Source organism: Anser brachyrhynchus (genome assembly GCF_964034855.1).
Source record: "Anser brachyrhynchus genome assembly, chromosome: 1".
NCBI classification, from domain to species: Eukaryota; Metazoa; Chordata; class Aves; order Anseriformes; family Anatidae; genus Anser; species Anser brachyrhynchus.
Window position 1 is genome coordinate 13,729,773 of NC_137694.1, and position 21,596 is coordinate 13,751,368.

The 21,596-nt window shown below is 39.7% G+C and overlaps 1 protein-coding gene across 1 annotated transcript in view; it reads right to left on the minus strand.

Annotated features, from left to right (window-relative positions):
- The window catches only part of RELN (reelin), a 293,615-nt gene that overhangs the window by 205,945 nt on the left and 66,074 nt on the right, over positions 1-21,596 (minus strand). The window contains exon 3 of the mRNA XM_080575334.1: positions 6,111-6,246. Coding sequence (XP_080431460.1) covers positions 6,111-6,246 — 136 coding nt within the window. The remainder of the gene's footprint in view (positions 1-6,110; positions 6,247-21,596) is intronic.

Consider the following 21,596-nt stretch of genomic DNA (forward strand, 5'->3'; position numbering starts at 1 on the left):
CATAAAATAAGAAAAAGTGAGACACAACTAATAGACAAGCTACATCTAATTCTGCACAATCGGTTGAGTCTACGTTCCTTGGGGTCATACTCAGAAGAGCCACAGCAATTCCGTGTATGGTGTTTGATTTCACTGGAAAATTAACAAACACAGAAGATGAAGGAGGTAATCTGGGCACCACATCAAAATGGGACATGAGCAGAGCCAAGATCTGAATCAAACATTGGCTTGTGATTTTCAGAATGTTACACATAATGCTGATTGACAGTACTACAATGCCTCTTCCCAGGGAAGTGGAAAACCTAGTGAAGGAGCAATTTTTCTTCATGGTTTCACTAAACTGGCACACCAGAAGGAACAATTACTGACTTTTTTTTTCCCTTTTTTTTTTTTTTTTTTTTTCCGCAAGGCGTTAAGTTATAAGCAATATGGAAAAATAAAACGGCTGCAACACTGGGCTAGTGTTAGATATACGCTGACCACAAAAAATGACTGTCTGTTACCTGATGCCCATACAACCCTTGTCTTAGGCAGAGTTCACACCAATACCAAAAAGATTGGTAATAAATACCCTGCTTCACTCTTACCTTGCAATAAACAGTAGGAAGAGAAAGGTAGCACAGGACTGAAGCAGAGAGCTGATGCTTCACAGAATGCCAGAGCCAAGGCTGTCTATATATTATGGTGTCCATGTGCTTTACAGCACACTCTTTAACTGACTGCAAAGATTACAATTCATAGTGACAAGCAGGATGCTATGAACAACAATTTATTTCTTTGTACTATTCTGGTTCAGAACTTGAGGAATAAAAACCTATATGATCATATAATTGAGAGTTGAGTAACTACGTATAAATACAAGAGACTTAAGGGACCTTAGTTCTGATATTTGCTATCTTCTCTTAGCATTTTTAACACTTGTGTGTATTATCTTTGTATGTAGAGCAAACATAACCATCTACTTGATCTTGAAGTTATACTTCTGCATTTCCTTCCTTTGAGGTTGGGTGGTTGTTTTGTTTTTTAATTGTTTTGCTTTGTTTTGTTTTTATCAAGTGAAAAAAATAGTAAATACTGTCTTAAATGACAGTTTAGCAAAGTGGTTTACCAGGAGAATGTGGTTCCTTCAGACAATATATCCTTTTCCCACCCTGGTTAGAGGACTAATATAGCAGACCATGTAATCTTCTTGGTTTTTTATACAATATTTCCACAATTCTTATCATGGGTTTTCTATAAATGTTTTAAATAGGTAACCAAGACTCTCAATCACAGTCTTTATGTTCTGCACGATATTTCAAGTTCATATGTTGACACAGTTTCCAGCTCCTAGAAACAGGCTTAAACACATGGGCAAGAAAAGACCAGCTTGGGAATAGAGCACTTAAAATTTCCCAGAAAGGAGTTGTATCATTAGGTGATTGTGTGAAAAGACATACACTGAAAAACACATCTCCTTTCTTGCAAGTTTCTTCCAAGTTTCTTTTAATAGCTCAACTGCCTGGCTCAACACTGACTTTCAAACTTTGCCCAGGAGCTGTGCTGGGCACAAATAAAAAAAAATACTTATTTTCCAAAGTAATTTCTATAGCGACCTATTCTATTTAATATAGTAGTTGGAACTTCTGTAATAAACCATGCTGATGCTCAAACACATAGTATGTTTTTGAAATTTAGGTCAGCTTTATCACTTTTACAAACTAGAAAGTTAAACCATCTACAAAAGTATGGTCTTAACAACCTAAGATGTAATGCTAAGTATTACCCTGCTTAGCAGCCATTATCGTCCCCATGGCAGGCTGAGGTTTAACTAGGTTAGTGTGAGCTTAGAGCAGAAATTACAAACAGTGAAAACTAGCTGAAGGCCTGTGAAGATTATGTTTTACAAATTTTCATGCAATCAGAAAAATAATTTATTAGCATGAAGGAGGACCTGCTTTTATTTTTTATTTATTTTTCGGTGGTAAGCAGTGATTACAGATTCTGGCAATTTACTTAAGAGGTCTTGGTGTTCAAGGTCTCCTAAGACCTGTTTAAAGGAGTCCTAAATTACTTCTAGGAAAACTGTTCTGCAACAAAAGATGCATTTTAGCTTTCATTTCCTAAGTTCATCTTGAATTATCAGTGCTGAAAAAAATACTAAAGAATTGCACTCAGACATCCTACAGGGGCAGCAGCAGCTTTCTATTTTTCTTTTAGAAGGGTATTTTACAGAAGAATGCTTCCAAGTATTCATATGTTATTCATAATAAGGTATTTGGACCAACAACAACAATAAAAAAAAAGTGAGACTGAGAAGCAATTTGCACGTGATCAAGGTAAAAGCAATACCCATTGCCTGATTTTGCACAGAAGCATGTTGGTTCCAGCAGCCTTCCCCCACAGAGCACAGGGCTCTACACCATCCCTCTCCCAGGTGACATCAGGGAAAGGACTTGCTGAGGGACATGTTGTGCCAAAGATAAATGCCGGACTCCGTCAGGCACCATTACCACCAGACCTGTCAGTAGCACAGAAGTAACTGGACTACATCACACTGCACAGATGAGGAATCTTCCAAGGGGAGGAAAGAAACCAAGTGCTTTGCTGCAAGCTGCTGTATGAGGAGTCAATCCCAGTTTCCTGCAACCTTGCATATCCCATCTCCACGAATAAGGCCATCTTCCATGCCGGAGCACCAAGTGCATTCCCAATTCCCACCATCCCAGAGGGGTGACAGCTTCACCAGCCCTCCTTCCCCACAGCAGCAACAACACCTTGGGTGTCGAAGGCTACCTGTGTTAGTAAACGCCATGTAGCCAGGAGCCACCTTCCTCAGCCATGTGTTGGGAATGTGTGGTGGGTTGGTAGCTGGTAACTTCCAAATTTAGGCCAGGAAAATTTCTGGCATTTTATAGACAATCATGCTGCAGCAGGCAGGACTGCTGCTGAGAATACCCAAATTTGCTGGTAGAAATTCTCTATCCATTTACTGTTATCCAGAAACTAAGTATATTGATATCCCAACCACTTTGTCACCTTTGTTTAGTTACTGATGGATATAAGAACTATGGAGGGAGCTGGCTGGCACCATGACCACAGGGGTATCATTTCTTAGGGGTTCATTCTGTTTCAGGACTGAGCTCTAGAAGCACCAAAAAGCATAGATGAAGGAAACAGGATTTTTCCCCATGACATCTACGGGTTTATAACTACCCTGTAGGGATTAAGTTTTTCTTTCACACTGATATGACAAAGTGTAACCTTCAGTTTCTATCAAGTTACTTGAGATTATCACAGAGTGAAGCAATAGAAATCTGTTATATCTGTTTTAACAACTAAATGTGGCCTTGTTATTCCTATTCCCAGGCCTTTTCATTTAGACATGTTAGCAATAAATATGCTCCTAACAGACTGTTGTAAAAAGAAAAGGAGAAATAAGATAGAAATAATAGCCAAGGCTGAATAATATAAATGAGAAATTGCACTTCAATACATTATTCAGAAAACAGAAGATGGCAAAAAAATCCCAGCTCTACCCTTTCCTCACCTGAAACTCAGTCGTGAAGTGTAGGATACCCATCTGCATTGGAAGTGATAGGAGAGAATGATTTCACTGACATTAACTTATGCATGAATGACCCTAACTTGAGCCCTGAGCATTTCAGCTTTTCTGCCTGCATGTCCATGCCCGCAGAGGATGCCAGAGCAGGTCAATAGCAAGTGCACTTAATAAAAGCTGGTCGTGCAGTGGCCTGGGGAGATTCGCATGGTGACCTTTGTCTATTTTCTCCTGAGAAGTGTCCAGGGATAAGTGTCAACATGGCAAAACTTGCACCACCAGTGCTGGCACTAATTAATAACCTTATTATCCATCCCAAGAGAGGCCAAAGACTAATGAGCTGATCTGAATCACTGACGCATTGGCAGCAGCATAGGAAGCTCTTACCTCTGTTGTGCTGTTTACAGAGTCCATAAATTATCATTCAGGTACCTCTGTGAATACTATTATTTATATTAAATTTAAACAAAATATTTAGTTAGTGTCAAGTGTTAAAAAGTCTTTTTAAATTAATTTGCTGCAGAGGAGCAAGTGGCAGAGAACAAGGCAGGGTCAGATCTAAAGTCACGAAGTCAGAGAAATTTGTAAGGCAACTGCAGCCAAGTCCTGCAACCAAGTGAATCCTGGAGGAAACACCACCATCAGGGAGGTTAAGCCTTTCTTTTCTTGTCTGAATTCATCCTTCAGGACACCATACTGATATAAACTGCATTGTTTTGCTGACACAAAAGGACAAACGGGTATCACGGAGCACCCCTATGGGTGCCTCTGAGACCAACAGACCCCCAGGCCAGTGGCTCTGGGAGTGGCCTGGTGCCAGGCCGGTTGCCACAGGAGCAGGCTGCTCAGCCCTGCCAGGGCAAGGACAGGAAGATTTGATGTCTCTGCACCCAGACTGCTGGCATACTTATGCTTACATCCACGCTGCAGAGTCAGGGATGAATTCAGATTTCTTCTGTGTGTGTTCTATATACCGCAGCATGACCAAAAACTTTACCAACATGGTACAAAACCCACCACTAATGAGGTGCTAATACACATCATGGATTAAACAAGCAGTTGGATTTCCAAAACAGTTCAGTGGTGACCTAACTCTGTTTCCACTGAGGCCAGTGATGAACCTTCCACTGATTTCAAGATAGGTAAGAAATTACTCCCTCAGAAAATGTCCCTTTAATTTCATTTAAATGCGAATCATCAGTCACAACACTATTTGTACTTCTACAGAGCTATCCATCAGCTCTTCTTCAACAACGACAAACAGAACATGGACAAAAACATCAGTCACAGGAAAATGAATGGCTGTTTACAAACTGACCTCAAAACTTGCAATGGAGGGTCACATAAATAAATATATTCACAGTCGCTATGCAAGATAGGACCAACAACTATTTCTTGAATATGCAGGAAAACAACAACAACAACAACAACAACAAAAGAGAAAGAAAGAGAGTAAGCAAGAGTATGCAGAAAAAAATGTACAGCTCATCTCATTTTCCTCAGGCACCTCAAAGAACAAAATTTAGCTGCTACTCTGTGCTCAGCAAAAGAAATTGTATATTCGGAGAGAAATTAAAGGAAGCATAAAATTTACAGAATTTTCACAGGAAAAGAAAAAAAATCATATCTCACAGATTTCTTGAAGGTATGTGCAACTAGTTTGTGAGGGTAACATTTCTGACTGAATTTTTCAAACCAGTGACAGTATTTCCTCAGATATTTCCTCAAATTTGACTTGTGTCAAATAGTGAATGGGAATCTTAAATGCCATAAACAGCTTCTCTGGTATATTCTAAAAGTTAATGAGAAACAAACACATTTTCAAAAGTCTGTTACCACTCATCAAAACTATTTTTCCCCAATTTATCATTAGACATTTAGAAGAAAAAAAAAAAGAGCTAGAAAAGAGCAAGGAAATAAAAAAAAAAAAAAAAGTCTTGGCACTCTCATTGCAGCTAATATACTGTTACAGAATAGGCAAAACCATGCAATAGGTAGGAAAGGGGAATATCAAGGAAACGGATCAGCTGATCACCAGGTACTCTATTCACTATCAGCAACGTATACCCTCGGAGAATTAAGTCTCTCACTTCTTACTTTTTACAACACGTTAAAAAATAAAACAACTTGCTTATGTGGGACACTTATCTGCAGTGGGACACTTCCCAGTACAGATAGAAAGGAAGGAATACTGACTCAGAGAAAGATTCACTGGGAAACAGAGGGCAGTCACCGAAACACACAGAAGGTGACAAACTCTGAAATGCTGCAACTGTTCACTTCTCTAACTAGGAAGCACTCTGGCTTTTTGTCTGCGAATGGGTTAAGCTTAAAATATTTTCTACTTTAAACTCTATTCCAGGTATATTTTTTTATCTCAAATATAATCTACCAAAAATTTTGGGAGAAATAATTAGAAAATACTTTAAGTAAAATGTAATTCTACGTGAAAATATGTATTCTAATAATTCATAATAAGCTGTGTATTTTTTGGCACTTAATAAGGTACTAAATCATCATATGATAACTTAGGTCTTTAAAATGAATTACCAAAAATCAGGATACATACATGAAGTTCACGCAGCCCGTCCCCGCAGGTGGAGCAATCCAAACAAAACTGAGGTTGGTGGTTGGGAGATGGCTCACATGTGACGCAACCACACTGCACATGAACTGATTTCCAAACTGGTGGTCAGACATAATTCCTACAAGAAAGGCACAGGGGAGATAAAAAGTAACGTGTTAATGGCACATTGCAAGGTGCTAACAGACAGAGTAGTACATCTACCATGTGTTTCATCATGGCGATATGAAAGGAGAAAAGCCAAGGGAATGCCATGAAGTAATTAGAATCAATGCCAATGAAAACATTGGAGCTGGCCTTTGCTGGAGCCAAGGCTGACTTTGGCTCCATGTATTTACTATCATTATTCCTCATGAGACCAATACCAGAGGAATTATTTGCATTTTTAAGGGAGGGAGCTGGATCACAGCTGCTGTAAATCAATGTTACTCCACTAACTCATTTACACACATTACAGATCTAAAAAGAAATTAAATCTGAAGGAAAAATCTTATATTTTAATAAGAAAAATGAAGCTAATAGAGAAAGGTGTTATCTTTTAGTACATAGGCATGTCTACTTAAAAAAAAAAAAAAAGATAAGCCTTTGTTTCGTGAACTCCTCTGATCTGAAATAAAAGCAGCAACCTTCAACAGCTTCACCAGTATATATTCCTTTGAATTTTTTTTGAATCAGCCTCTAATATATGGATGAATGTAAATGTCTTCTATTAATCACCCTCTCTGGAATTCACTCCAGTTCATCAGTAGATAAAAGAACTGTATTTTTTCTCTCTCTTTCTCTCACACACACACACACCAAAAGAAAAGAAACAAGAAAAAAAAACACACAAAAACAAATACACACACACACACACATACACGATATCTGACATCATTCTTGTCCCCAATTGGAGCCCTTCTGTAGTTTCCTCCAAATCAGTGCAAACTTGGTTGTTTGTTTAATACCCCCAGGCTTAAAGCAAGGCAATCTTACTTTGAGTGGATTACTACACCTTTAATCCTAGCACATTAAACAATAACTGTTGAAACTATTCTTTAGAAGGCACTTAACAAAAGGAAATGCCTTGTTCCCAGTTACTTCAAATATTGAACCTTCAGAGAATAGCTACATGGGCTAAAACATTGCTAATAGGATCAGAGGGAAAGCAGATGGTAGCAGGTACCTCCATGCTCAAAAAGGTCACTGTTAGCTGTTATGTGGCTGTGTCTCAGAAAGTTTATGCTGGTTGGTATTTCTTACAGTTCCTTGCTGCAATTCAAAAAACAACAGATAAATAAACCTTATCTCTGCGTCTCAGAATCCTCAACAATTGTTTTTGACAGCAGTTCTTCTGAAATGTGAACCCAACAGTTTCTCTTAAACCCTCACTGACCCAAAGGCTGAAGGAGTTTGCAAGCAAGAGACTTTCACCACGGAGACGGATGGCTCCTTTCAGCTGCAAACACACTGCTCCTCCTGTTCCTCCCCAGGGGCTGCCAAGCCAGCAGAGAGGGGGCTGCCTCAGAAGGAAATCACTGAGCATTTTACAGATCAAAAGCAACATCTGAAATCCCACTCAGGGACTAGTGAGGACCAAAGTATATTAAATTCTAAACTGGTTTCAATTATGGTGGAGAAATGAAGGCACAGTGAGTTTAAGTAATCTGTCCCTGGAACGACAGGAGGCATGGGTGATGGCAGTGATGCCTGTATCTTTTACAAATGACCACAACCCTCTCATTCACAGTTTTTCAATTAGTTCCCCACTGAAGCATACACATAAAGTCTTCCATCATACAGGTGGTTACACTGCTCAGCTCAAATTCCCAGGCAGTGGAATCACAAAATCATAGAACGGTTTGTGTTGGAAGGGACCATAAACAGTCATGGCCATCTCTTGTTAGCCTGTACTGATATTTAAGTTTTCATTTGCTTTCCTTGACTGGTTTGGGGGAGTGGCACTAACATCCTCAAAGAAATCTGCCTGACTGGTGCCCTGGAGTCTATCCAGCAGCTGCATGCAGAGAGAGATTCGTCCAAAATTATGCCCAGAGAAGTCCCTTGCAGGGTGAGTGTTATTTAGGGAACTGCTTTGATTTGCTGAGGGTGCAAGATGGCATCTCTGCTTCTTTTGCAAAACTGTGGGTCTCATCCCTCTCTCTTTGAAGTTTGGGCTAAAACCAGTGGCTTCAGTGATGTGGGACTGGCTCTCCAGAAATGTGATGTGGGGTACCAGCTCACCCATATCAGCATCACGGCCGCACAACAGGAAACAGAGCAAGCTACAGGCTTTAGCAGGTTAATTAAATAACAGAGGCTGTCCGGGGAGAAACAGGAACATCCCCTCAGTTTGAAGAAATTCCCCTTACTCCAGAGCCAGACAATATGAGGCAGGACAAAGACTGCCCTACCCACATCCCGCAGCCGGGGGACAGGCACAGCAGCTTGGGAAATGTGACCACTTCCCTCCTTGGCAGCAACTTGTGAGTTAATGAATTCCCTAGGTTTCAAGGCAGTAGGCTGCAAAAATGTGTCTAATACATCAAACACTTACAACATCTGTGGAGAATTTCTTTTCCCTTTGATTTACAGTTTATGAAAAGAGCTTTGCAGCGACTAGAATAAATACTAAACAATGAAAAAAAAAACTCATTCAAATTTTTTAGGAAAAAAATCTATGAATTGCAGAAAGAATAATCAAAATTCCAGATTTATCATTTTATCACCTTTTTATAATAATACTTTATTAATAATTTGTCATGATCATTTTTACAACAAAAACAACCACCCCTCATCTGCTGGACCTTTATGGGGTATGTCAACTCCATTTTGGAGTTCAATATCTTCAGAACATTTCACAAAGCTGAAGCACTGAAACTTCGCTGAATGACACAGTGATGTTTAAAAAACCTTAGTATGACTTTCTGAGGCTTAAAACTAAAGGATTCATGCTGAAAATGTGAACATAAAACTAATAAAAATGTCAAATATGGAACAATGTAAATGATACTAAGAACTCATGAAAATAAAGAAGAAAAAAATATTTCCCCCTCTTGCTACCAGCCTTCTTTCATTGCCCTGCTATGGAAAGCAACACTTCTCCATCCCCCTCCAAACAGGCAGGCTGCTTCCCAGACTGAGTGCTTGTTCCAAAATCTAAGGACAAATGTCAAACAAGGTTCTCCTATAAAAAAATAAAGTGAGTACAAGACAAACCTGATTATACAGCAGCTCTCATAACAAAAGTGTGTCTTGTATGTACCTCAGACAGCTTCAAAGGCAGAGCATGCCTTATTTTAAGGTATTTGGCTCAGGTCCACATTGTCCTACGGGCAACTCCTGGCATGTTGTGTTGACCAGTGCAACTATACCCATTCAAGTTATAAAAAAATAATAAAAGTAAAGTAAAAATAAAAAGTAATAGTCTTAAGGTAACATTTTAAGATCTGTCTTTATAAAACTCAATAAACACTCGTGGAAATAATCAGGTGTTGCAATGTCACTCAATACAGAAATATTCAAAGGCTTGTGACAGTTACACATCCACAGATCTAAAACATACTGCATGCAAAGACACTGTTAGCATCTCTCTGAATGCCTTTGCCCTTGTTTTTTACAATGTGCACTCATCATACTGAGGTGTCTCAGACATTTGCACTCTCCGGCCTCTCCATCTCCTTTTCAGAGCCTTTAGGAATCCCAGTAAAATCATTCAAACCCCAGACATGCTTTGTACCTGCAAACACTGCTGGGAGAGGAACTAGACATGCTCAGGCCCTCTCAAGATTTAACTCAGCAGCTGTTTTTCATTGCATAAACTTTTTAAAATGTGCTCAGCCCTATTCAATCCATTATTTGTAGTCACTGAATGAAAAGGCTTCTACATGAAGAGGTAGATTTCAAGAGGTAGATTAAATGCAAGAAATCTAGAGATGGACAAAACCTTTTGAATGGAAAATCTTATGTAAAGTAAGGTGACAAATACATTGCCTCAATGTTTGTCCATGAAAAATTATTGTATTTCTAATCACAGTCATTAGTATGGGTGTTGGTGCTAATTCAGGGAACTATTTTGCCTCTTTCATAAATTGGCATACAGGAAGGTGAACGAGATATGAAGATGCTGTTTTAGTGGTCAATAAATGTCTGAGCACAAGGGCAATTCCTCAGCTCTTTAATTCTTTAACCTTGGTGAGTATCTTTCCAAAAAGGGGAGGAAAAGAAGATAGGAACTATTCCCTCAGCTGGACCACTGGAAGTCAAAAGATAATCTTTTCTCCTGGCAAGGCTTGGGAATCATCCAGTATTGCAGAAAAATACAGTAAAACTCACATCCTTTTTTGCTTTCTAAGTCTGAGAAATATTAATCTGTAATAGTCCTTACTTACATGTGGTAACTACATAATATTTCTTATTAAAAAACGGTTCCCTAAACCGAAAATTTATACAAGTAGCTCATCTGCATGTCACAGTCCTTGGCAGATCCTGCATCCATGCTAAGTCTCAGTGGACTTTCCAGCACTGAACCGGATGGTAGGTAGCCTACCACTTCTTATTTATTATGTTAATCGCAGATGAGAGTAACAGAGACAGTTAATGTTAAATACAGGAGTAAGATGAATGACTACATTTTGGTTTTGCTGCCTCCAAATGGATTATCTGCTACACATTTCCATTTCCAAAATTCTGCGTAAGAGTGACAGCAAAATGCCAGACACAAAATGTTGATGAAATACTGAGAAAATAAAGCTGTAAGTGCCAAATTACCCCAGGATCTTTCAGTAGCCATTCCTTAATAATAGATAATTCAAGCTAAAAACAGACATCTTTGAGGGAAAACCAAGTGTCTCTCCACGTAATCTGGCGAGCAAAAGAATTCTGTGTTGCAGTTGGGCAGGGAGCTCTCAAGACCTGAATTTACAGAAATCCATGTGCAGGCCCCAAGGAAACTTTTAGGCTAAAATCTGTGCCCTGAATATATATAGGCACCAAGTGCATTTTACAGCTGCTGGAGCTGCAGCTGTCAGACTACATTTCCAGAGTGAGGCACCTCCCTTTCTCCTAGGACTGTTTGGATGTTTAAATGACCTTTCTGATCCTTACCCACAAATAATGGGTAAAAATATAATATGTGTTTTCCCTGAGTGCTATAGCAAGATGAACAATCTGCATTAAGAAGGCCTATTGAGGGTAAAGAAATATCTGGAGTTAGCAACTATCCTGTTGTTTCTAAAGCATGAATACAAATGTACAATTATTAGTTTATTTTGTGATCTGTACTCAAACAGATAGCCAGTTGTAGGCAGCTGAATTATCCATATAAATTCCTTCAAAATGAGTAAAGATGCAGAATCTGGCCCTAAGTGAACTCACCTAGCTAAAATATGAAGCTACTGATTGATTTTTTTCAGAATGATTTCCTTCTGCTTCACAGGAAAAACACATCTCGTTTGATAGAAAGTAACAGACTGCTAAAGCACTTGGTGGCCTTTGTGATCAATTAAGGGTCAGGATGATCTGATAAATTATTAAGTAGTACAAAGAAAGAAAAGACCAGCAACTGTGAGATATAGGCTTCCACCTTCATCTTTCTCGAAGTCATGAGTTTGTTTCACTATTATTATTTCTGCTTCATTAGTAAATAATAGATTATTTCAGCTTATGCCATGTTGGGGAAAATACCGTCCACAGACTAGGAAGAAGAGTAGAAAAAGAATGAATAACCATATAGCAACTCAGTAAAATCTGTCACTAAATTCCTTAACTCCTTTTGTGGTCAGGAGCCAAGTGGATACTGAATGCAGCAATCTGACTCCCGCGGGGTGCTGCTGTGCTGAAATGGCTAGGGATGGAAGTATTTATTTTATAACATTTTGCTACCCATATAAATTTGAATTTGTTTTCTTTATAGTTCTGAAAACAACATTTTACTACAACTTTGCATTTAAATTACATCCACAGTTTGGGATCCAGGTCAGAACCATATGAGTGCTAGCAAGATGTTCACGTTTTCTGAATACTTCCTGAAGTGAGCGCTTCACTAGATGCACAGATTTGCAAGAATGAACCCCTGATGTACAGATCTATAATTAGTATTTTTTTCCAAAAAAGAGAATATTTTTTATTCTTATATTTTTAAGAATATACTGTAATTTTTATTTTTATTTAATCTCTCTTTTAATGTTCTACTTTTAAGGGACTGTTAAAACTTTTGAGCAAAACTTTTGTTGGAAGCCACTTAGAGGCATAATACCTCTCAGGGATATATGAGTGCCTGTTTCATTAAATGTAACGGGAGTTGCACATATGGAAATTCTGGTGTATGGGGAGGAGAATATCCCCTTTCATTTGCATAATTCCCCAAGATGCTGAATGAGCCCCTTGTGTAACATGCGATAGGCTGGGTGAGGCAGAGGAGTGGGGGTGGTGAGACCCTGCTCTGCAGCCTCTTGGTGGCTTTGGGGTGGCGCTGGCAGGAGGGAGGAGAGGACAATTCACAGCTGAAGTCTAAGTGCTCCACAGAGAGCAACACAGCACTAAGTGCTCCAAGGCAAGTAGATTTAGTAACAGTAAACATGGACCAGCAGTAATATAAATAGAAAATGCTAATAAGCTTCTGTGTTGCTGAAATATTGAGAAAGAAAAAGCTGTTTTCAAAGGCTTGAGCCAAAATCTATTTTAAAAGTTCACTAACAGCCCTAGCATGTTTTATAATAGTAACTTTGGTATTTTTCTTTATAGAAGCCTGTTAGGCTGATACCTTCATTCTGTACTAGCTTTTTATAGGTCTATTTTAGCAATGTATTACACTTTACCCTCTTGCAGAAAAGCAGCTGTCCCTGCTTTGCATTCACTTTGTTTTTAATTCGTTTTGTATTTGGCTCGTGAATGTCTCATCCACATGAACAACTCTTGTACAACTTCCCCAAACTATTGCACCGTTGTGAGTCTTTCCACTTCACAAACCTCAGTATGAGTCCCATGAGCCAAGCATTAGACACGTGCTTGATAAGTTTTGTATCAGTGACCAGTGTGACAAAGGGCCACCGTGCCATTGTGTCAGACATTGACTCCCATAAGAGGGAGTCTCTGAGGGCCCTTGCCCTGAGGGCCAGCAGTAGCCACATCCGTCTTTACAGCAGTGACAATTTATGAAGGCAGCATTTGAGCCTCTGAAGTGCCCCGAATTTGCCTTGGTAGAGGTGAAACTGCAAACAGGCAGAACCACACTGACCTTCTCCCTTAGGCAGAGCCACACACTGACCAAACCTCCCTGCTCATCGGCTGAAGTGACATCCGATGAGACAAGAAGTGCAACAGCTAGAAGACAACTACACGTCTCGATGACAATGTAACTGCCCAACGCTCCTTTATATTTGCTATTTCTATTGTAGCAAATTCCTCTGCTGAATCATTATGTTAAATTGGCCGATGATTAAGCGCTGTTAAAAATCACACAATCTAATCTTGCGATTTACCATAAAATATTAATAATTCTTAAATTGCTGCTAAATCATAGTTATATAAAATCTATTTGTGACACTCACATAAATCCTGATTAGATCTGTAATGCATCCTTTGCAAGGCAGTAGCTTCCAGAACAGAAATATTAGTTAAGCTTCACCCCAGACTTCAGCTGTGCTGGGCCGAGTGGCTTGCATACGGACAGCACCCGTTCTCTGGTTAGGCTGTCATTGGTGACACCTCCCAGGATCCTGTTTGCTCTTCTATAGCCTAGTGTGACTAATTGGGATAATGGCTTCAAGATTTTGCTTACAAAACCCTAAGTTTCATTTAGATTTATTTTTAATGAACTTAATAGTTGCTGGCAGCTGTTTGCATTGTAACACGTTTCCTCCTTTTTGATCCTTTGCCCACAGACATCTTCTGCATTTGCCCACATTACCATCACCGTCTCAGTCACTGAAGGATGCACTTGGTGCCCGTATCTTCTTTGCTCTTGCACTGTTCCCAGTTACATGTTCTATCTCTGTTATTGACATAAGTGGCAAACTCTGATGTTTTAAAATTGGTAGTTTCCACCTAAGCAAATTAGGTCAGTCAAACCAATCAATAAGGATATGTATGTAATGAAACCGGAGGGACCTCCATGGAAATCTTTTTCCAGATGCAGAATTTATCATTTACAGACACCACTTCTTGTTTTGGAATGATGCTATTATGCAAATTATTCTGTCCTATTCCACAACTCTTTATTGCAGATATCTGAAAGTCAGCTTGTAAATACCCAAGGGGCGTAGGAACCACAGCACGTCCCTCACCAGCAGCACCTGCTGCATCTCCGAGGAATGGGGCAAAGCTCCTTGCATACACTTTCTTCACTTATATCAGCGTTAGTTGTTCGTGGTTAAAATCACCCTTTCTGAAGTGTTACTGACTGAGCACACACTGTAAAGAGCTCAGAGCTGTGATTAGCAGATAAACTGAATTACAGCATTGCTGTTTGCTGACAAGGCGCTCTTTCCACCCAGAGCCACAGACCTGGAGGTGCTCCAGGTTCCCATTCCCCTCCCTCCTGAAGGCTGGGCTAGCAGCTGGGCAAAGATTGCATGCTGGAGTGACAGATCCACATGGGAAAAGCTGGCTATGGCAATGGCAGAATATGGTTTTATCTTCCCACATGTAAACATGACCAGCCGCTACAACATGCACAATTTGTAAATACCAGTCACAGCGTCTGCAGCACTGTGTAAAGTGAAACATTTTGCATGGAGCAGGATGAGGTGACAAATGCATTTAACTGAGTAGTTCAGCAATGAGTCAGGAGCACTGCTTTGCCTTTTTGAGAGGTGCAGAAAGAGTTGCAAATGTCTTAAGATTCGTAACTGTAAAAATTAAAACTATAAACAAAGCTGCTTAAGGTGCACCACGGTCATTCCCAGACTGTAAAGAGGTAAGGGGAGCTGAGAAACCACCAAACAAGGTGGGGAAGAGGTCAGGGAGAAGTATGGGGGGGACAGAGGAAATGGTTTTGTGGGTTGAAAGGAGGAATTTCAATGAAAATTGCCAATCCCCAGTTCTTTCTTTGAAACTCTGCTGAGATTCAACACCGCTGGCTAAAAAGCACCAGTATCACTGGCCATATCATGCTAACCAGTGGATGGGAGCACAGTTCTCTACACTGCATGTGTGTTCCATAAACATACTGATATTAGCCAAAAACTGCTGGGTTCTCCTCTGTATAACCACAAATCTATTACAGGCAGTGTTTAAGCAGTGTAACAAAGGAGCAGGTCTCTGCTCTGCCCTCCCCTTTGTGCAGCACCAAGACAGCCTCCCCCAGTCTTTAGTTTTGAGGACACTGGGAAGGGCTCCCTGGGCAGCGGGGTCACACAGCAAAGCTCTCTGGGGCAGGGGGACTGCTGGAGACCCTGGCAGCTTGCACAGCTTCGAGCAGCAATTAGTGTGACCCCTCCGAGCTGGAGATGCTTGGGAACTGCAAAGCACCCGAGTGTGGCAAAGCAAATGCATTTCTGCATTTTGCAACCCACCTCCTGGCTGTGCAGTGTCACCTCACTGTCACCAGGGCAGTGCACGGGGAGAACATCTTTTGGCAGGGGCAGGAGTGCTGATACTCAGCTACTCTGAAAGGCTGGAGTTTGAAAGTGTTTTCCTGCTACACACTTCTCCCACTTTCTTTCACACCAGAAATATCAGCTATGATTTGCAGATTCCTGTGGTACTTTTACAAATAAAGAAAAAATCCCTATCTAAGAACACCCAAATAGTTGTTTTAATGCTTTCTGCATCGTTAATATCATTTTCTATGATGATTACAGGACAAAACAGAAAACTGAAACTGAATGACTGCAAAATCTGGTTATTGTTTCCCTTTCCCTTGTGAAACAGGCAATAGTTTATTTCCCTCCTGTTCAGTCTTACAACTGCTGTGACCCCTCTCTTTGCCACTTTATGCTGCATCTCCCCCAGCTACCCAGCACCACACTATAACGTTGAGAGTATTGCACTGGCCAGTCACTAAAGCAAAGAGCAGCATGCCCAGCACCCTGAATGTCCACAGGACCAGCAGAATGGTGCCCATTAAGAAGAAAACTCCTCAGAGTACATGCTACAGGCTAATAAACATGAACAGTAGCAGAATTTCAAGAGAATAAAACCCAAACACAAAACTTTACACAGAAAACCAAGCAAGAATAATCACAGCCAGAAAGCCCAGAGGGAGAACAAATTATTTTACTCGTTCATTTGCATATTACTACTTTTAACTCTAGTGAGAAAAAAATCACTAGTGAGAACAAATCTGGTGCAATGCCCCTCAGCCATATGGTATATATTAAGACATACATGCCACAGACAGAAAATTGTAACATCCTGCTTTTATTTCTATCTGACAACACACACTGTCAGTTAAGAGTAGAAAGAAAGCAAATAAAATAATTCTGCATTTTATTCCTCTGCCTGGAAATTACTTCTTCTAGACAAAATACTGTCAATCGCAAACAGGCAAGAGTACTTCCAGATCAGATGTGACTATTGCAAATAAAAAAGGGCTACCAAGTAGAGTAAGCCTCTTGTAAGCTATCACTCAATGTAAACAACAATTTTTGGGAAAACAAAACCACTGCTGTTCTTGAAGTCTTTGTCCTTGACAGAGCACTTTATGAATAAATCTCAAAGGATAATCTTCTGCAGTCATTTCATGTTCAAGTGAGGATCTTAAACTACTGCGCAGGGTGTGTGCTGACTGAGCATGATGGCTGGAGCCAGTTGTGTCCCCAGAGCTGTGCAGGCTGCCCCCTCCCAGCCACAGCCCCTTCAGCAGCCAGAGAGGGATGGCAGTCCTGCTGGCAGCCATCCACAGACCTCATTATTTTGTGCCTCAGATTTCCTTTCCATCAGCCAAAGATCTCTCTGAACCTGTGGGTTAGCTCAGTACTGGTCAGGCAACAGGCTCATGGGTACAGCCATTACCTGTGCCTACTCTTTATGGAAGCCAAGACGTATTGTAAGAAACCTTAAGGAAATAAATTTGAAACCAGTGAACTATATTCACATCTGGAGACTGGTCAATGTTCATATGATAGCAGCTAATACCACACTGTGTGCGAGAATAAAGTGTGCTACAGAAACAGGGTGCAGGAGCTACACATCCTCCAAATCACTCTGTGGCTTTGCTGGCAAGAAGAAACCTTCAGCCAGTGCTCTGGGAATGTGAGGACAAAGACAAGCAAGTGATCACCTCTAAGAGGTCTGGGTGACCTTTCAAGATCTGGGACAGAACCAGGAAAAAACTCTTAGACTGTGAAATGCAGGGCTCAGTGGGAGCGGTGCACCCAGGGTGATCCTGATGCCTTGTCTGCGAACCAGACATTTGGATTTAGACTTAAAATGTGATTCAGTTCTATGAATGAATGCTCAGCTGAAAACCTGTCTCTTTGAGCAAACAAACCCCACCGGGACTGTAGTAGGATAGATGCTCCAAGATTTTACTGCAGTTTTAGAAAGGGTTTAAAAAATACTGTAAGGCAAAGTAACACACCAGAGACTTACACTAGGGAGCAGCAATCCCATTAACATATAAAGAGAAGGCTAAAAATATGAAGATCAAGACACAGTGCTGCTCTTTGACCTGCTAGTCTGCCCATAGCTAGAAAAATAGCCCAAAGAGCTGCAGCCCTGCATTGAAGTTCCCCTCTTTATTATTGTTTTTCAAATAATGAAATCAACGGCAAAGTGTTGGTACAAAGGGAGAAAATTAACTCTCAATCTCTAGGTCTCAACTACATTTTTATCCTGTTGAAGGCAGATTAAAGGTTCAGAAAATGAGCAGGTTTTCTAATTTCCATTAATTTCAGCCCTGCCATGTATGCTAATTGAGTATTTTTTCTTGCTAGAACTTCCAGATACTTTGAGTGTCTCACACTGTAGCATCAGCTTTCATAAATATCAGCGCTTCTTCACACATACGTGTTCTCTGTTCTAACACACAGACTTTTGTGTGGCACACAGGGATGGTGGAAAACACCTATGAATTTATGAATAGAGTTAGCACTTCTGGAACTAGTATATAACCAAGAGGATGTTTCTGGTAAATAATATTCTTGCCAAATCTGAATAGATTAGGGAGTTTCCAGCTGATGTACAAATAAACGTGGGCCAAACATGATAGATAATTTGGTCTGGAAAAATGAGGCAGCCTAGAGCCTGATGAATGCAAATAGAGACAGAGCTGTTCTGGAGTGAGCTGAAGATAGCACTGTGGTGGCCTCCTGAAGAAGCTGCTTGATGTCTAGAGATGAACAAAGACTTCTAGGAGACAGGAATGCCCCCATGTCCCACTTCTCAAGGAGGTTCCCTTCCAGGAGGGGAGGTTTGGGCACCCACCTCAGGGTACCTAGGGGTGGCCAACAGGGATATTCACCAGTGAGATGCTCCAAGCCTCGTGCAGGCTGCCCCATGGCCTGGCCTCTGTTCTCCCATCAGTGCCTAAGCACACATCTTGGGGGGCATTTTACAGCACTTGATGTTCCCTTTAATAACTACTTGTTAACTGCTAATTCAAAGTAGAGCAATTCTGGCAATTACAATTATGCTGTACCTTTTCCCCTTGGTTAGGATACTTTTCAGACCAGTGGAACATGTAAATTTGAATATCCTCAGACAGAGGAAAAAAAATGACTTAATATCCCATGTCCTTGTTGACCACTTTAGCCACTGAGACCTTGTTTAGAAAGGAGATATTCCTACAGACAGTGAGTTCAGAGAGTGATGTAGCTGCCTTTCCATCAGCTGGCAGGAAGGTAACTCTTCTTTTGGGGCTGAATGAAAGAGAAAAAGCAAAACAAAACAACAACAACAAAAACACCATAAAATCTCAGCTCAGCACAAAACACTATTATTATTATTTTTTTTTAATTTGGTAAGAAACTTGGAAAATAAAATTGTTTTTCAGGTATCCTTACTAGTTACTATCAGCTATTTCAGAAAAATCAGAAAATGTAGGAAAGTACCTATTGGCACGTAAATATACACTGGTCATAGAAAACTAATCATGTAGGTTTGCACAGTCCAGTCCAATTGGCATGTTGTAATTTATACCCTATACTCTGTAAGAGTAGGGATTTTCTCTGCCAGAAAAGCAAATGACTTGTTCATCCTTTCATTTGAGATCACCAAATATCAAATCTAAATGTAATGTACAGATGTTCACATCTCCCAATGACTTCATTTTGTAACATTCTCTTGGCAGAACATTTGTGATTGCTAATTGGGTCTGTAATGAATTTGATACAATCTATGCTTATAACACTGCCTAGTCTTTATTCTGCAGTTTATCTCAATGAATCGCCATATTTCACTTTGAAATCATTTTCAGAATTGGTTTTCCAACTATCTTTCCTGCAAATATTTTGAACTACCAACAGTGCACAACTAGAACTGCAGGTTGTACTGGCAACGTATCAAAAGCTCAAGGGCTGCTGGTACTCTATGGCATAGCAAAGAGAACAGAAAACACAAAATGTATTTTTGTAGTCAAGGGGTAAGAATAATAATGGAAAGATTGAAAACATCATGTCTTCTGCCTTTTGAATGCTTCTGTTTTCCTTGCTCCTTCTTAAATGATATATTTAAAGATATATATATATTTTTAATAGTAAATTAAAGGAAATAAAGCATTTTATCACATGTAAGTACACACTATATGAGCGAAGCCCAGAGCTGTTAAATCCATACCAGCAACTTCTAACACTTGAACTAACTAGCTTACCATCATGTCTGGCTATGCTGAAATCACTCCTGTGAATAATTAGGCTCACACAGACAACTTCAAATTAGCTTTCACCTACTTAGGTCAGCTACTGATAAGAATGTATGAAGCTGTAAAACTCTTACAAAAGCTGAGTAAACACTTCAGATGTTAGCGCCTGTTAACTTCCACTAGTATGATCCAGACCACTTGGACCTACACTTTAAATGCTTAATGAGCCAGTCCTCCCCAAGAAATGATTATGCTCCTTTTATAAACAACACAGAGAGATAGCTGCCTGTGATGGGCTCCACAGAAGGCTATCTATAACTTGTGTCCCTTCCCATTCAGTTGCACAAAAATTTCAAGCACTGCTTGATAATAAGGATTATAGAACACATAAAATTAATATATCCAGCAAAAGGAGATTGTGATTCCCCTTAGCTAGCTGTACAGTAAACTATTAACAAGAAAATGAAAGAAGAATTATTCTTCCTGCTAGCAGGCACCTTTTTTTTTTTTTTTTTGTACTCGCTATCAAAAAAGAAAAAAAGACTCTTGCAAGGGAACACAGTTCATGAGCCAAAACATATTCCCATTCCATATATTCACTGCAGATGTACCATAAGGAGATTTATTTTTTTATTATTATTAATTCTACTCACTAGGTGCAAATGGAAATTTTCAGAGACTTGTAACTTGAGTGGACAGTTTAGTTAGGACAATCATGCCATTATGGATAGCTGTCTTGGTAAATTCAATTGCCTTTTTGAAGTATAAAGAAGTAAGAGTTCCTGAAAGATTGTTTAGAGAAGAACATTAAGGACAGGAAAAAAAAAAAAAACACTGAAGTGAAGAGAGGTCATGATAAATCTCTGAGAAGCAGTGGTGGGCAAGGCAATTTTTCATTTTGTTCTTTCTAGATGCTTTGAAACCATGAAGGTAACTGGTATCAAGGAAGTACTGCACGTCTTACATGTAAATGTCATCTAGCTGCAGGACAATCCCAGAGTGAGACCCTGTAGGGTAAGTAACAATGGCTGGTCTATAGCTGTGGTAACCAGCAAAGCCATGGTTTGCCACTGCTAGGTCCTGATTCCACAAGTGCCTGGTGATGGAAACTATAATGAACCATGACCAAGAGTATGAACGAAATTGTCTGAAACCGTAGAGACAGAAACAGCTTACTGCACTTTCCTTAGAAATCTGGATCAAAATGAACCTAACAATTCAGTGAGGCCTGAATATAAACTCAAAAGTATCAAAGTTTCTTGTCCCAAAGATGAAACGAACATACCATTCCTACTTTTATTTTTTCACCAACATTTTAAGAAAGATGATATATTAGTAAATGAAAGTTGAGAATTACCTTCAACATTCCCCACAAATACCATGTGAAATGAACAAATCTTTCTTGGTGAAGTGGATCATTTTAATATGATACATTATTCGTCAAAAGTGTGAGATCACTGGATTGCTTGACTTTACTCGAAGTTGAGCCTGAAATGTCTCAGAGCATCTGGACAAGAACTCCATATGTACAAGTATAGTTGTACATACAGTTGTGCTTCATATAAGTGTAAGTCTTCTTGCAGGAAAAAAGAGTAAGCTTGGACAACATATTATATCTTTATCTTGTTAGAGTTGAATCACTACTAGAAGATATAAGTTTGTTCATATCTTCCTTCCTAGAGCTTTTATTGTTATAACATTAAATTTCCTTTTTTTTTTTAATGCATAAAATATGTCTTAAAATCATA